A 16,349-nucleotide genomic window follows, 5' to 3' on the forward strand; every position below is an offset into this window, starting at 1 on the left:
CCTGCACTTCTGCTGCTGTGAGCAATTTTCTACTTTCCCAGAATGCCTTTCAACAAAACCCAACTGGCTTCTCCGTGTGAGAGTGACAACAAACAACGAATCCAAAATGACCTTTTTCCTTTTTCAATCCAACAATGATGCAACAAATCATCCTGTTGTCGTTTATTATCACATGAAATCTACTAAATACTTCACAGAATTGTATTTTTATTTTAGCGGATTGTCTTTTTTTCTCCGTCCTCCTTCCAGTCTCCCTGCAAGACATCAACATGAGGAAGGCCTTCAAGAGCAGCACCATCCAGGACCAGCAGGTGGTGTCGAGGACCTCGGTGCCCAATCCGGTGGTGGAGATGTACCACCGCGGGGACAAACCTCCTCCGCTCAACATCCTCAGCCCCTACAGGTCAGAGAGGACCGGCCCACGTCCTCCCCGTCGCTTCGCCCTATTCTGTCCTCTTTTTGTTTCACCGCCGTCTCTCCGCTCCGCAGGGACGACAAGAAGGACGCGCTGAAGTTCTACACCGACCCGTCCTACTTCTTCATCCTGTGGAAGGAGAAGATGCTGCAGGCCACCGAGGACAAACGCAAGGAGAAGCGAAGGCAGAAGGTGTGTGTGTGTGTGTCTGTCTTTGTGTGTGTGTGTCTCTGCGCTGGGTGTGTGTGATGGGGACAGAACTGTAAATCTGAATTCATCTCGTGCTTAGTTTGCTGCTCTGTTTTTTCTTTCTGCCTAGTTGTGTCCTTTTTTTAGCGCCGTTATTCCTTTTTGTGCGTTCTGGTCTCTGCTGTCGTCGCTTGTTGACACTCAGCAGGAGGACACTCAGCAGGAGGACACTCAGTAGGAGGACACTCAGTAGGAGGACACTTAGTAGGAGGACACTCAGTAGGAGGACACTCAGTAGGAGGACACTCAGTAGGTGGACACTCAGGAGGTGGACACTCAGCAGGTGGACACTCAGCAGGAGGACACTCAGTAGGAGGACACTCTGCAGGTGGACACTCAGTAGGAGGACACTCTGCAGGAGGACACTCAGTAGGAGGACACTCTGCAGGTGGACACTCAGTAGGAGGACACTCTGCAGGAGGACACTCAGTAGGAGGACACTCTGCAGGTGGACACTCAGTAGGAGGACACTCTGCAGGTGGACACTCAGTAGGAGGACACTCTGCAGGAGGACACTCAGTAGGCGGACACTCAGTAGGAGGACACTCAGCAGGTGGACACTCAGTAGGAGGACACTCAGCAGGAGGACACTCAGCAGGAGGACACTCAGTAGGAGGACACTCTGCAGGTGGACACTCTGCAGGTGGACACTCAGTAGGAGGACACTCTGCAGGTGGACACTCAGTAGGAGGACACTTAGTAGGAGGACACTCTGCAGGAGGACACTCTGCAGGAGGACACTCAGTAGGAGGACACTCAGCAGGTGGACACTCAGTAGGAGGACACTCAGCAGGAGGACACTCAGTAGGAGGACACTCTGCAGGTGGACACTCTGCAGGAGGACACTCTGTAGGTGGACACTCAGCAGGTGGACACTCTGCAGGAGGACACTCAGCAGGAGGACACTCTGCAGGAGGACACTCTGCAGGTGGACACTCAGCAGGTGGACACTCAGCAGGTGGACACTCAGCAGGAGGACACTCAGCAGGAGGACACTCTGCAGGAGGACACTCAGCAGGTGGACACTCTGCAGGTGGACACTCAGCAGGTGGACACTCTGCAGGTGGACACTCTGCAGGAGGACACTCTGCAGGAGGACAGGCTCGTTATGCAGCTAGAAGGGACATTTCATACATCGGTGCAGAGATGTAGCTGTTTTGTAGTTAAAGGCCTCAAAGTCATTTAAACAGACCACAGCAGGAAGAAGCTTAAAGTTGAATTAATACAAATATTAATCAGCTGAAGGTCACTGAGACTCGTTTAGAGTTTAGTTAGTAAAGTTTTGTTTGACTTCTGATGGATCTGTAATTAAAACCTAGGTAATAGTTAATATAAGTAACAGGTAATCGTTTTCTAGTTGAGGAGACATTTTTAAATGTGTCCCACCAGACAAACTCTTCCACCGACACGATGCCGCCTCGCCGCGTCAGTACGACGGCTCGCTGTCACGTGTCTCCATCGCCCCCCCCCCCCCCCCTCCCCCACCCCCCGCGCAGTCTAACGCTCCAGCTTGTCTTTCTCCCATGTGTCCATAGGGCTGTCCGGCCCACCCCGACAGGCCCCACTCCAGACAGGCCCCACCCAGGAGCCCCCTGTCCATCTCTGTAAGACAACCCAGACCCCTAACCTGCCCTCTACTGCCCCCCCCCCCCACACACAGACACACACACGCACACACACACACACTTCACTCACTCTCACACACACTCACGCACACACCGTCCCTTCTGTTTGCGTGTGTGTGTCTCTCTAACATGTTGTCCATCGTCTGCTTGCATGCGTTAGTGTGTGTGACGCGTGTGTGTGTGTGTGTGTTGGTGATGGAGCTGGTGACGGCGCGCTGCTCTCTTCCTCCCTCCTGGAGGAATCGATGCGACGTGGTAACTTTCCATCCCTTCGGTCTCTCTTGCAGGAGCAGCAGAAGCAGGTCGAGGACCCGAGCAGAGAGGTCAAGAAGGTCAGTGGAGACGCGTTTTACTCCATTAGCAAGGAATCACACACTGAATTGGCATGAAATGATCAATGTTCGTGTTTTGTGTAGCGGAGGTTAGCGTTGACCCCGCCTACAAGTTAACGCCATTAACATCTGTCTCGCGCTCTCATTGGCCGTCGCTCCGGAGAGGCCCAGATGTTGCCGCATCTCAAAGAACCCGTCAAGCTATTTTCCTTGAATACCGTGATGAAATCAATGCAGATATCAGGATGATCAGGATGGTTCGTGGCAGGCGCACTCTGCTTCTGTTATTTTGACATATGTTCCCATCCCCTGCAGGTGCGTAAGGCTCGCAATCGCCGCCAGGAGTGGAACGTTCTGGCCTACGACAAAGAGTTCAGACCGGACGCCCGGCTCACGCCGTCCCCTTACCACGGCATGTCCTCAGAGGGGTCTCTGTCCCCCGACAGCAGGTAGACACACACCTCACACAAGCAGGCTCGCATTCTAAGACACCCGAGAAGCACCAACATACCTGCACGTATAGTTCAAAGCTCCATGCTGCCCCCCTGTGGTGAGGGTGAGTCACGGCACGTGGATTTAGATACAAACACCTGACGTGTTTTGTAAACAGGTCAATGGCGTCCGACTCTTACCCCGCCAGCCCCAACCACCCCTCCGCCCAGGCCCCCGGCGCCGTCCACGCCTCCGACCACTCCAGGGACCACCTCACCGCCGCGCCCCAGACCCAGTCCCTGGATCGGGTCCTCAGGCCGGCCAACGGGCCCCCGGGAGCCCCGGGGCCGCTGCCGGCAGGGCGCCACGCCGCCTCCCTCGGCCGGACCCCATCGGGGCACGGGGTCCCGGCGGGCGGAGACCCGACGGTCAACGGGCCGAGGCAGCAGTCGGTCAAGGAGTACCGGGCCGCACACGGGTACGTTGTCTCATTTGATGGTGTTTGTCGACTTTAAATCTGTTCAAAATGTGTAACGAGAGACGCTTTGTGTGGCTTTTATCTCCCCCCGCCAGCAGCCAGCCCTCCACCATCCCAGAGTACTTCATCCCCCCCGCCCCGCCTCCCCCTCCCCCCACCATCCCCTCGGCGCAGACCGCCTTCGACTCCACCGCCGCCCCGCCCTCCGCCCTCCCCCCCACCTCCTCCGCCCTCTCCCGCCCCTACTCCCCCTCCCCTCCTCCTCCCCCGGCCAACTACGTGCCCTCCCCTTCCCACCCGCCGTCGGGCGTGCCCCCGGCCGCCCCGCCCCCGCCGCCGCCAGGGGCGCCCGGGGGCTACCAGGCTCACCCGTCGCCATCGCACGGCGTGGACGCGGCGCCCTCCAGCAGGAAGGCCGCCATGGCGGGGCTGGTCCCGATGAGCGACGCCCGCTCCGACCTGCTGGCAGCCATTCGTAGAGGTACGTCTCCTCGCGGTATCCATGGCGATTCATCAGTGCCGTCGCTAAGCTGTTGCCGGGGAACCCCCGAAACTTCTACTAACGTCTTACTCCGATCTCTGTTCCTTCACCCCCCCCCCCCAACACACCCATACATCCTCCCCCCACCCCCCCCGCCTCCCCGCCCCCCCCCCCCCAGGCATCCAGCTGAGGAAGGTGCAGGAGCAGAGGGAGCAGGAGGCGAAGAGGGAGCCCGTCGGCAACGACGTGGCCACCATCCTGTCGCGCCGCATCGCCGTGGAGTACAGCGAGTCCGACGACGACTCCGAGCTGGACGAGAACGAGTGGTCCGACTAAGAGAAACGAGGGGGGGGGCGGGGGGGTGGAAACATCGAGGGGTTTTCGATTAGTGTTCGTCATTAACAGCTTCAAAGAAAGAATAATCTGTAAGATTCAATCACGACACGATAACGGGCGCCTCATCGGCGGCGTTGTGACGACGTCAGCTCGCTCGGTTGCCCCCGACGACGGCTATTCTTGACCTGACGCCCTCGGGGTTCGTGCGTATCGCCCCCACCCACTCACTGGCAGCATCTCAGCCCCCCGCCTGCTCATTTCAACCGCTGACACTGAGCTGTGAAGTTTACTCATGATGATGCGTTACTGTAGCCCCCCATGGGAGAGCGGGGGGGGTAGATGTGTTTACAAAGCACATGGTATAGCACAAGACCAACTCTAATGCAATCTTAACTTATCTAACGTTTCCGTAAGAATTTAGGAAAACCAGGGCATAAAAATCTAGGGTGACTCCGCTTCGCTGGGCCGCGCCTGTTTTACGAAAACATGCGCTCCCTATTTAGGAGGTTGCACTGTCACTTTGAGAGTTTGGTCGCCTGAGTAACAAAAGAACCAGGATCATCTCTGGGATCCAACTTGGAAGTGCTTGCATGCTGACAGTTGATTAGCATGTAGCTTACATAATTTTCCCTCGCGCAGGATAACACTTCTCTGGAGCTACCTAACATTTTGCAAGCAACCTCCTGCTCTGCTAAACTAGCCGAACCTTTTATTCGCAAATGTGTCTGACGTGTTGATTCAGATCAGAAACTCAAACGTTTAACATTCAATAACACTTTACCGATTTATGTTGACTTATTAACAGATGTATTTATTAATCAACAAGCTCTGTTGTGAAAATAATGTCATTTTAGGACACGTTGGTAGTAAATGACTCCCAGAAAGCCAGCGCTCCGTCAGCGGAGAACAAACTGTGAAGAAAGACATCGGCTCCCTTTTTAATTCTTCATTCATGTTCATGACCCCCCCGACCCCCCTCGCCCCCCCGGACTATAAATACATGACAGTAATCTACGCTATATTCTCTTCTCTTCTCAGTATAGCTTTGCTAATCCTCGTGACGAGCTGGTTGAACTGTAGTGTTTTTATAATGTGCTTTTTCTTTTTGAAAATGTGCTGCGGTGAGTGGTTTGCTTTGGTTTATATTTTTCGGGGGGGGGGTTTCTTCTCAAATCCAGGACCGAGGCTCCAGATGAACCATTGAAGCTGTTTTTACGCATATGGTCTCGATTCAAATCTTCAGCCAGAAGAAATGCAAAGTTTAGGGAATATTCATTCCCTAAACTTTGCATTTCTTCACACTAAATATTTATTTAGTTGCGTTGCTGGGTAACCGCGTTCTGACTGACTTCCTGTCAGTCAACCAAACAAGAGTAAACCTTTGGCAGTGAAGCATTCTGGGAAGTGTCGTGCTGCTGCCGAATGGCGCAATGCGGCGCCGCGTTCGCCCCCTTTTTAAATGTGTCTATTGTAACTGGAGAGAATTTAATCTCCTGGTGGAGACGATTAGGACGATTCAAATGTTTGTGAATAAATATCGGCCCCATTTTTAGCTTTTCATTTCTGAAATCACAAACAAACACGTCGGCTTATGATTATTTAGTTCCGTGTATAAAACCCACACGAGGCTCTGCTGAAGACGCATTTATAACTGGAATAAAGTCCTTCTCCCTGATTGGTTTGGTTGGGTGTTCATAGACTTTGTTATTGAGGTAAAACCACTGCGAGACGTAGATACGGGACACGCGTGATCGCAGCGCTGCATCCTGGAACATTAGAGGTCATTAGAGGTCGATCACAGGCGGACAAAACACATCGGAGCGCCGCGTTCGTCCTCGTGTGGCCTCAGAGAAACCCTCCTTATGTGTTGAAAATGTGAGAAATGGGTTCTGTTGTGTAGACGTTGGGCCTTCTGACGGTGACGTTTGGAGTAATATAACATAGACTGTGTATTGCACACTAAAAGCAACTGTAAGCAAGTATGCATGTAACTATAGACAATAAATGGTGAACAAAACGGACCGTCTGCGTTTCTCTTTTATTGACTTGTCTTCTCTTTCTGTATTAAAGGATTCTGACACATTCTCATGTCCTCAGACCGGTGGAAATAATCCAACTGGCTTGAAATTTGACCTTTTTATAATCCTTCGGTTATATATTCAAACATAGTTTTCTTCATCTGCGTAATTAACTGTGTTAAATGTTAGTATGTTCCTCTCTTAGTGTTTAGATTCATTTCAGACAGTAAGAATGTGGTTTTTTTTACTGACATAAAGTCTTTTAATAGGAACTCGTGGACGAGGACTTGGTCTGTGCTGGTTTCTGGACCTCGGCGGGCCGGAGCAGGAACACCGCGGGGGGCCGTTTAATGGGAGTCATTATTTCGGGCCCAGACGGTGGCACAGCAGCGTGGAAAACACAGAAAACACGCGGTGCGCTGAGACAACACCAGCTGTCCAAAGTGTGTTAGTCCCAAAAAGAAAGCCGGATTGGGCGATGGAGTCCGACGTGTTTCCTGCATCCTTCCCTCCTGCCGCTGTCTAATTTTAGCGCGCCTCTAATTCAGGAGCCAAAGACTTGAGATGAGCTTTAGATGCACTTGATGCGAGAGCTGCAGTAACTAATCCATCAGGGAACGTTAATGCTCAACCAATGACTCTGTTTCCCCTTTAAGGAACCCGGTGAAGTAGATACTTACCTTTTACATTGCAGTGAAACCTGCAGACAAACGGGCCTCCACGTGCAGGTGGAACCTCCACCCGCCTGCAGCTCGACCACTGCAGCGCGGTGAGACGCTGGGAGGCGCGTTGCCGAAGCGCTTTGTCTCCGTTCGCTGTCTGTCCAGGCGTGAGGGTCGGTGGCGTGACCTCACTCGCCTCACCGTCACAGGGAGGTCGTAAAGGTCACATCACTGTCTTTGGGGAAGTTACTTGTGATGACGGATTATTTCTTCTTTCACTCAATTGGGGAAAAAGCACGAAGCACGTCAAAGTCGTGGGAACATCGTGTCAACTCGTACCGGTGTGTGAGTTATACATCCTACATTGTTGCCTCACATTGTTGCCTCACATTGCAACAATCACATGTCACTTAAAGAGGAAAGTGTCTGGAAAATAAAGGTCAGTCGAAAACATTTAAAACAGTAATAATAGTAATAATAATAATAATAATAATAATAATAAGGATCATTTTCAGGCCGCATGACCGAAATAATCTGCTCAGTTTCAAATCAAACGTTGATTATTGTAGTTTAGGGTGAAGAGGACACAACAGCTGCAGGAACATCAGCACCTTCTGGCCCCTTTTCTATTACAGCAGATGGTTGAGACTCTTAGAGAGGGAGGGAGGGGGGCAGGAGGGGGGGGGGGTGCACCCGGCGGAGGGACATGGAGAGAGTTCAGGGCGGGAGGCAGGAGGGAGGGGGGGGGGGAGACTTTTTTGTCGCTTGTTTTGACGGAGCTGCTGTGATGATGAAAAAGCAAGAAAGGTGTGTGTGTGTGTGTGTCAGCACTCAGATGCCATACGCCGATACACACATCCAGCCACATGGTGGAGCTCCTCCCCTTTCTGTGTAGACAGTCCGTACACACACACACACACACACACACACACACACACATACCTTCACATGGGGCTACATTCTAACACACCATCCATCCTTCCTTCACCTTTCCTTTCCTCCCGCTGGCCTCCATCTTTCCTCCTTGACGTGAATGTCAAATGGATGCCCCCCCCCCTCACCCCTTCTCCCCCCCTGCACCCCCCCCCCCCCCCCCCCACTGCCGTTATGAAAGCAGAGGAGCGGTTTAATAATTCAGCGGGCGTCTTTTTATACTCGCAGGCTTTCCTTCTTTCCTCAGCACCACAGCGACATTGACTCACCAACACACTCCAACCCCACACACACACACATCCTCGTGATAACATCCACACAGTCACGCAACCCCCCCCCCCCCCACACACACACACACACGCTGCGTCACACAGTGAATAAAACAACTTTATTCTGTTTGTTGTTCTCAGTTTATTTGGCAAATTATTCTCCACTTTTTTTCTTTCTCTTTTTTTTGTCTTTCTCTTTGCATTTATGTACAATTATTAAAAATAAATCTTTCTCTTCAAGGTTTTACATTCGACATTTACGAGTGCAACGTGTGTAACATGTCCATCTTATAAAGTGCATTTTGTACTTTTTATCTGTTTCACCACACAAACCCAACGGGACGAATCAAAAGGAGGAAACGCAGTAGAAATCAAAAAGTAAAAACATGATTGGAGGACGCCGCATCGGGCCTGTGACATCGCGGCGTCGTTACCCATCAACGCCTTGACCTTGAGGACCCGGCGACGCCGCTTCCTCGCGCAGACCAACAACGTCGATGCATAAAACCAGTCTGTCGCTCTGCGAAGGCCATACTCGGTCCGATAGAAAATTAGCTCTGTAATGGTTTTCTTCTTCTGATTGACAATCTCTGCTCGCCTGAAGGTCGTAGGTCTCAGAGGGGGAAGGCTAGCCTAGCTTAGCATAAGGATCGATTGGGGAGGGGGTTTGCATCCTTGCTATTGAAAAACTCCAGAGACAGAAAATAAACGAGGGAGAGAGCCTGAAAGAGAGAGCTGCCAAAACAGGAAGGAAGACGAGGGGGGCGGAGCAAAGTCAGGGCAGGTGTGGGGGGCGGGGTCGTTGGGGGGGGGGGGGGGGGGGTCTACTCTACTTACCCGCCTCCCCTCCTTCTCATTATGCTTTTTGCTGCTGTTCTTTTTTCGCTCTTTTTATCTGCTTTCAGGGTAACTATTTTTAGACGACTCGCTTCCTGCAGGATGGCTAAATGTTAGACGAGGGAGGGGGGGGGAGGCAAGAGATGGATGGAGGGAGGATGAGGAGAGGGGGGAGGGGATGGGAGTAAAAAGAAACTGAAAAGAGAGAGCGATCGGAGGAGTGGGGCTGAAACTGCGAAGACGAAAAGGGGGGAGATGCCTGAATGAAGGAGGAGGCAAAAAGGGTTCAGCGAGAGTGGGAGGGTGGAGGGGGGGTCAAGGGAGGGGGGGGGGGGGGGGCTAGAGGAGGTGTTGGATGAGGTGGAGGAGGAGGTGGGGGGGCCATGTGAGGGCAGGAAAAAAAAGATGTCTTTGAAACGACCTGCTGTCTGAGACACGACTCACACAGTGACGTCACTGGACAGCTCTCTCTCTCTCTCTGTCCCTCTGTCTCTGTCCCTCTGTCTCTCTGTCTCTCTGGTTTCCTTCCGTCCCCCCTGCGGTTGGAGCGAGGGGCTCTGACGTCACAGAGGAAGAGGTGGATTCTTATTGGTGACACTGGTCAGTTTTTTCCTGCTGCTTCGTCGGACTGCTGATCAATACGATCTGATCAATAAGGTCAAAAACTCTTTGTAAATCTTCGTTCTTCTCTGTTGTTGTTTACGGATCTAGTCGCTCTGAGAAACGTGCATGTACACAAATATAAACAGAAAATAAGACACTAGATAGTCGAAACATATGGCACTTTTTCAGCGTATCCGACACACAACCGTCTTTTTTTTTCACCTCCGCCAATAAGAAACGTGACATTTGCTTATATGAAGAACACAGAAGAAGAGGAAGTAAACACACACACACACACACACACACGAAACAGACTCATGCTCACAGCCGTGACCATGACTCGTAACTCATGCCCTGATGAACATTACAAAAATATACATTTCTTTACACATTTGCATAATAAAAACACACACACACACACACACACTTGTACAGTTATTTCTTTTTCAGTTTTTTTCCCGTCTGTTGAATTGTCGCGGCGGCAGACGAGTCCGTCCTGCGTGTGTTTACAGTGAGAGTTGGTTGAGTTATGATTCATCACAATTGATCACACCCACGCACACACGCACGCACACAGTGAGTGGTCGCTCCACCCCAACCCCCCCCCTCCCCCCCCCCCGCCCCCCCCTAGGAATGGTTGAGTGAGTGGTGCCATATTCACAGATGAGTTGTTGTTCATAGTCGAAGCCGCGGCCCGATGGCGGCGCCGCTGACCCCGGATCAGCCGAGCAATTTGTGTTTTTTTTTTATCTCCCTCCGGACTGGGACGGTCAATAGTTGGTGGACAGGACCCCCCACCCCCCCCCCCCCCCCCCCCCGAGATGGCCGTTGACGTACCCGCTGTCCATTTTGACCGTTGTCGTCGGCTTGTGTAAATGTCGACTAGCTGAAATACTGTTTTTTCGAGGTATAAATAGAGGATGTTAGCTCGTACGCTAGCATCGGCCAAGCTAGTGCAGATTCTCCATCTGTGGCGCTAACCCCGTCCTAAAAATGTCCTCCGGGTCCCCTCTAGGGGAGCGAGTCTCTCACACTGCAGTCGTCCCCCTGACCGGAAGCACCAACCTCCACCCCGTCTGGTTCCTCCACCTTACGCGGCTCACTGATCGACGCTTAGGCTATTTCCGCTGGGCGGCGCCATCGGCGCAGCGGGCGAGCGAGGGAGGCGGTGGGCGGCTTTCTACAGCCGTGACCTTCAAGGGAAGACGCACGAAACGAGACATCGAAACACTCAAAATTAAGCTCGTTTTGGACGTAGAGAAGTACAGCGTCTACGAGAGGAAACTTCACGTGCAGGTTCGCCCCACTTCCTGCTGAAATGTATTCTGGGAAAAAGCAAAAGCCAGCCGGGCAGTATTGAAGCACGATGTGCTATTTGTTGCTTTGAAACACGTTTCCACCACCTCCGTCCTTCCTACTCTCTTTTCTCTTTCCTCCATTGTGGCTTTTTTTTGTACACAGCAAAACACAGTTGGACGTTATTGCGAAGGATTTTTTGTTTTTGTTGTTGTTCCAATGAGGCCAAAAACAAATAGAAACACAAACGATAGAAAGAGGACACGAGAGATTCTGCCTTTTTCAAAGGAACTCGTCGACAGATTGCCGTGTGACAAAAACAACCGATTGGTTGCTGCTGCCAGGAAAAATACACTTCTGCTCCACGGACTCACAATACAGAACAACACGATACCTGCGTCTCCTGAGCGCCACAGTCTCCGTGTTCCTCGACCCGTCCACCACCGCCGTGGCTTATTTGGTAGAAAGCTTAAATTCAGAAGTGACTCCCTAGTTGCAGAAACAGTTTCTTCTAGTTGGTGTGCGACACGCACACACGCACACACACAGACACACACAGGCGCAGTACTCTCTCTCTGCAGATGGCGAGTCGGCAACGAGCGCATCCCTCCGGCACGTTATTAGCATTAGCTGGATTCAACTTACGCGGTGCCCTTTTCAGTGGGAAATGACTTCATCCTGACTCTGACACTGTGTGTGTGTGTGTGTCTGTGTGTGTGCGCGCGCGTGTGTGTGTGTGTTACTGAGGTTCTGTTAAAAGTGCGTCTCGCCCGCCGTTTCTATTTCACGCCGCGTCACCTCGCCTCTCTCTCGACTTCTCATTAACCCCACCGAAAGCCTTCGGAAGGAGGGCCCCCTCCCCTCCAGCCCCCCGAGGCTGAGCAGCGATGCTTCCAAAAGGCTGTGCGTGTGCGTGTCTGTGTGTGTCTGTGTGTGTGTGTGTGTGCAGCAGACACCCAGCTACTGCTGACGAGCTGCAAGCAGGGAAGTGAAGATGGAAGCCGGCTGAAGGCTTCGCGGTCGATGCTCACGTTTTACAGCATCTCAACATCGATTGTTCTCGTGTGTGTGTGGCTCCTAAAGGCTTATTCCCTGAATACGTGACTCATTCCTCGGCGCGGGACGTACGCGTGACCACGGGAACGACGTCCACGTCCGCGCTGTTGGTCGGCCCAGCTGTCCTCGTCCAACGTCTTTCATCTCTGTCTCCGCGGTTCGGCTTTGAAGATGCGTCGCCTTCGTCAACTAAGCGAACCGCGTCCTCGAGGACGGGCCGAGATCAAATCAAGTATTTTTGCAGTAACTGCGACAACATCCGAGCACACCGTGAATAGAGGGAAGTCCAGAAGACAGAAAGGCTCTCCAGGTCGCACGCCAGCAATCGAACCAGTTCGGGAACACTTTCTGCGTTTGGAGCAGACGTCCCGCCGGCCTCTGGAGAAACCCTGATTGGACTCATTCTACGACCTTCACATAAACACACCATCATGTGAGTCAGATGAGGGAACCCATGAAAAGCTGGAACGGCCCTTTAAAGCCCCCTTCAAGACGGTGGAGGGAACAGCGTAGCCTACTTTCCCCCCCCCTGGCCCGCGGTAGCGAGCATTCCCATGGTAGCAGCGCTCTGCAGTGGCGCTGTCCTTGGTGCTGAATCCAGCTCCCTCTCATTCCCATTTGATTGGATTTCATCACACCGCTGCTGAAACGCGCCTGCCGGCGTTTAGGTTCGGTAGGCCAGCTCCACCAATGGCGACGGGCACGTGAGGGTTGATCGGTCTCTGAACGCGCTCAACCTGCATGGGGTCAAGGGGGGGACGTCACTGATGGAATTTAGCTTCAAAACAGGAGGTCGTCTCAAAACTCAAACTCAAGGTCATCCGTCGCCTCTATTTAGCTTGTTTTGATCCACTTAGTTTCCCGCTCCTTCCCGATTGCGTTCCCGCCCGTCATACCTATGCTACTCCTCGGGGGCCTCGCTTCCTGGGCCGGCACCGAGAAGGAGGTCAGTCGCCTCTCCCGCCGCGAGGAAAACCCGAATCGACTGTTTTTTGCAGTTGTTTTCTCGCCACCTCCGTTTCCGAAAAGCCACATGTCCTGTTTTTTAGCTCTATCTTCCTGATTGTTAGGATTTTTTTTCTTCTTTTGGACCATCCACTGTCCTCTCTGCCACGACCTCCAACCTCCCAGCCAACGAGCCCCGCCCCACCCCCGCCCCGTGACAGAAACCGACCTTCCCCTTTGCTACACGTCGCTGGAGGTCCTGGGTCTCAGGGAGAGGTTGGAGGGGAAGCAGCCGCAGCACGCCATCCACAGCGACTTCTGGATGTCCGGGTTCCTGAACGCGTAGACGATGGGGTTGATCACGGAGCAGCAGGTGGCCGGCAGCACTGTGGCGTAGGTGTATATTGCGGGGTAGCTGGAGTCGGCCACGATGGAGTACATGGCGAACGGCAGCCAGCACGCCCCGAAGGCACACAGGATGGCCGACAGCGTGGAGACGCCCTTGGTGGTGGACATGGCGATGAACTGGTGCTGCACGGCAATCTGCTGCGCGTGGCGGAAGGCGATCCTGCAGATCTGCAGGTAGAGCTGCATCATGAGGGCGAAGACGAGCAGGAAGGCCACGGCGAGCGCCACGGCGTTGACCTTGGTGACCGGCCGGCAGATGCTGCACGCCGACTCGTCGCGCAGGCAGTTCCAGCCCAGCGCCGGCAGGAGGCCCAGCGTGAGGCACAGCGCCCAGATGAGGACCACCATGACGTAGGTGAAGGTCACCGTCCGCTCCGTGTGGTAGGTCAGGGCGTTGTACAGCGACAGGTAGCGGTCCACCGTGATGGCGAGGATGTTGAGGATGGAGGCCGAGAAGGCGGAGATTAGCAGCGCCACCGACAGCAGCGTCACAAACTCCACCGAGGCGTCCACCAGGTAGGTGAAGACAAAGTTCAGGATGAGGCCCAGGCCGGCCAGGAGGTCCGCCGCCGCCAGCGACCCGATGAGCACGAACATGGGGGCGCGCAGCGTCGGCGTGTAGAACAGCACGGCGATCACCAGCGCGTTCTCGCAGGAGATGAGCGTTCCCGTCACGCAGAGCGCCACGTCCCACGGGTTGACCTCCGGGAAGGCCACCGCCGTGGTCGCCGGCTGGAGGTCGGGGGTCAGGGAGGAGGAGTTGGAGGGGTCCTCGCCGAGGCTCCAGGAGGTGGACGAGTCGAAGGGGTCGAAGGGGGAGGAGGAGTTGAGGCTGCTGCCGCCGCCGCTACTCATGGCTGCTACTGCCGCCAGGGATAGAATCATAGCTGGGGGGGGGGAAGAGGAAGTAGGAAAGAGAAAGGAAAGGGAGCAGGAAAGGAAAGAAGGGAAGAGAATGGGGAAGTGTTATAGGAGGTGTTTGAAGACAGAGAAGGAAGGTTGTGCAAGGAAACAAGGGAGGGGGGGAGAATAGCGTGAGTAAAGAGGGGAGAGCGAGAAAGGGAGGGGGGATGAGAGGTGAGGAAAGGAAAGAAGAGAAGGAGAAGGAGGGTTAACAAGGACACTGGCTTTGTGGATAAAAGCATGCAAAAAGGAAACATTCTCCATCTTCCTTCCTTTCATTTCATTCATGAAAACAACCTCGAACCCCCGAACGCGCGTCACCAGCGGCTCCCACGCACCACGCGCGGACAGGTAATTAGCAGCAGCACAATAGCAGGTGTGGACACGCGCACAACCAAGGAGGGAAAAGAAAGAATGAAAAAAGGAACCCAGACATGACGCTAATAATCCCTCCGGTTTCAGCTCCAAAGCAACGTGACGGACCGCGCACGCACACACGCGCACACACACACAGAATAAACAACGCAATTAAAATGAAATAGCCGAGCTTAGACGTGCTGCGTCCTCACCTAAAAGACGCCGGAGACTGAAGATGTTCGATCCCCTTTCGGTCCAAACCATCATCAACAAATTCTATTTATAGAGCGTCTCTAAAAATGGTGCATGACGTCCCACGGAGCGGCGCGGCGCGGCGCGGCGCGGAGCGGCGCGGCGCGGCGGTGGAGCTGCCGTCCTGTTCACCGGTAGCGCGTGTATGAGCGCGTGCGTTTGCAAAGCCCCGAGCTCCGTTTATTCGGATTTCTGATTTGCTCGTGAGCCGCACGCACTCACACGCGCCAAAAGAAGATCCGGCGCGACGTTAATTTTAGCTCAACCAGCGGAGCCACGCTGCTGTGTGCGCGCGCGCGCCAAAAAAGCTCCATTCACAAAAAAAAAAAAAAAAGATTCCCCGATTCTCTCACACCGGAAACTCCCGCACACACGCACACACACACACACACACACACACACACACACACACGCACACACACGCACACACACTTTTAATGACAGCAAACCGTCGGGGAAGGTCACTACCATCCCCACCACCAAAAGCCCCGCAGCCGGTGTGTGTGGGGTGGAGGGGGGGGGTCGGGGGGGGCACATCCCTGCGGTAACGGAGGTCGTGCAGCCCCGGAACGTCCACTTTTTTCCCCCCACGCTGCGCGCCCAGCGACCCGTTCAACCGGCGCGCAGCCCTCCGTCTGTTGGAGCCGCGGCGAGAACAATAAATACCGGGATCGGTTCCATTCAGCTGCAGCAGTGCAGTGGGGGGTAAGGCGGGGGAGCGTGGGGGAGGAGGGGGGGGGGGGGGGGGTGATAGAGATGATAGAGGAGAGAACCTTACCAGCTCGTCTTCTTCTTCCCTCCTGCAGGAACCAGGATCTCGCTCGTCCTCGATCCTCCACCTTAAAACCCTGTCTGTTTTTATCTTATCGTATTATTATTTTTCTTGGGTCTCTCCCCCCCCCCTCTCTTGCTCACCCCGCGCGCTACATCCCTCGGTTGGCATGGTTATTCGCCTTCTGTCGGCTGCTCGTCGCGCTGCACATCCTCGGGCCCCCATTGGCCGCCGCGCGTGTCGGTGTGACGTCAGAAGTCTCCGCTCCCCGGGTCGCCCGTCATCGGAGGTCCGCGTGTGAATCACGGAGAGGGGGGAGAGTTATTGTTGTTGGGATGTGAGCGCGTGCTGGTCTTTCCTCCCACCTGCCACGAGGTCGGACGGAGAAACGCAGCTCGCACACCTCTTCCTGCCCCGCGGGTAAAAGACTGCCCCCCCCCCCCCCTCATATGGGGGCCCATATGTGTGCCATGCGTGAGGAAGGTGGAGCTGGTGTGTGTATATATATATATATATATATATATATATATATATATACATCATCCAGCCTACAAATGCTATATGAGTTAAATGTTGTAATAACATGAACGTGTAAGTAGTTTAATGTCTACATCCAATCCGATGGGGAGGATCATGTGACAGAACAACGGCCCTGGTGCCCAGAAGGCTCCGCTCAGGTAACCTTCTGCC

The 16,349-nt window shown here is 53.8% G+C and overlaps 2 protein-coding genes across 5 annotated transcripts; one reads left to right on the plus strand and one right to left on the minus strand.

Annotated features, from left to right (window-relative positions):
• The first annotated feature begins 152 nt into the window (after positions 1 to 152).
• Positions 153 to 6,365, plus strand: LOC144410298 (actin-binding protein WASF3). Of its 3 annotated transcripts, none has more exons than XM_078106121.1 (8): positions 154 to 403; positions 490 to 607; positions 2,200 to 2,268; positions 2,577 to 2,621; positions 2,937 to 3,070; positions 3,232 to 3,531; positions 3,630 to 4,012; positions 4,191 to 6,365. In XM_078106121.1, the coding sequence occupies exons 1-8, from the start codon at positions 270 to 272 to the stop codon at positions 4,346 to 4,348; spliced, it is 1,341 nt and encodes a 446-aa protein (XP_077962247.1). In that variant the 5' UTR covers positions 154 to 269; the 3' UTR covers positions 4,349 to 6,365. The 3 variants fall into 3 exon arrangements, with proteins under 3 accessions (XP_077962248.1, XP_077962247.1, XP_077962245.1); XM_078106119.1 differs by having other exon boundaries at positions 3,627 to 4,012; positions 4,191 to 5,310; XM_078106122.1 differs by lacking the exon at positions 2,200 to 2,268 and having other exon boundaries at positions 153 to 403; positions 3,627 to 4,012; positions 4,191 to 5,310.
• Positions 6,366 to 10,473: 4,108 nt separating this feature from the next.
• On the minus strand, positions 10,474 to 16,054 carry gpr185b (G protein-coupled receptor 185 b). 2 transcript variants are annotated; one of them, XM_078107430.1, is made up of 2 exons: positions 15,666 to 16,054; positions 10,474 to 14,262 (listed from the first exon to the last, which is right to left on the minus strand). In XM_078107430.1, the coding sequence occupies exon 2, from the start codon at positions 14,258 to 14,260 to the stop codon at positions 13,208 to 13,210; it is 1,053 nt and encodes a 350-aa protein (XP_077963556.1). In that variant the 5' UTR covers positions 14,261 to 14,262; positions 15,666 to 16,054; the 3' UTR covers positions 10,474 to 13,207. The 2 variants fall into 2 exon arrangements, with proteins under 2 accessions (XP_077963556.1, XP_077963555.1); XM_078107429.1 differs by lacking the exon at positions 15,666 to 16,054 and adding an exon at positions 14,848 to 15,157.
• Between the last annotated feature and the right edge of the window lie 295 nt (positions 16,055 to 16,349).

This window comes from Gasterosteus aculeatus, chromosome 7 (genome assembly GCF_964276395.1).
Source record: "Gasterosteus aculeatus chromosome 7, fGasAcu3.hap1.1, whole genome shotgun sequence".
In the NCBI taxonomy this organism is placed as follows: domain Eukaryota; kingdom Metazoa; phylum Chordata; class Actinopteri; order Perciformes; family Gasterosteidae; genus Gasterosteus; species Gasterosteus aculeatus.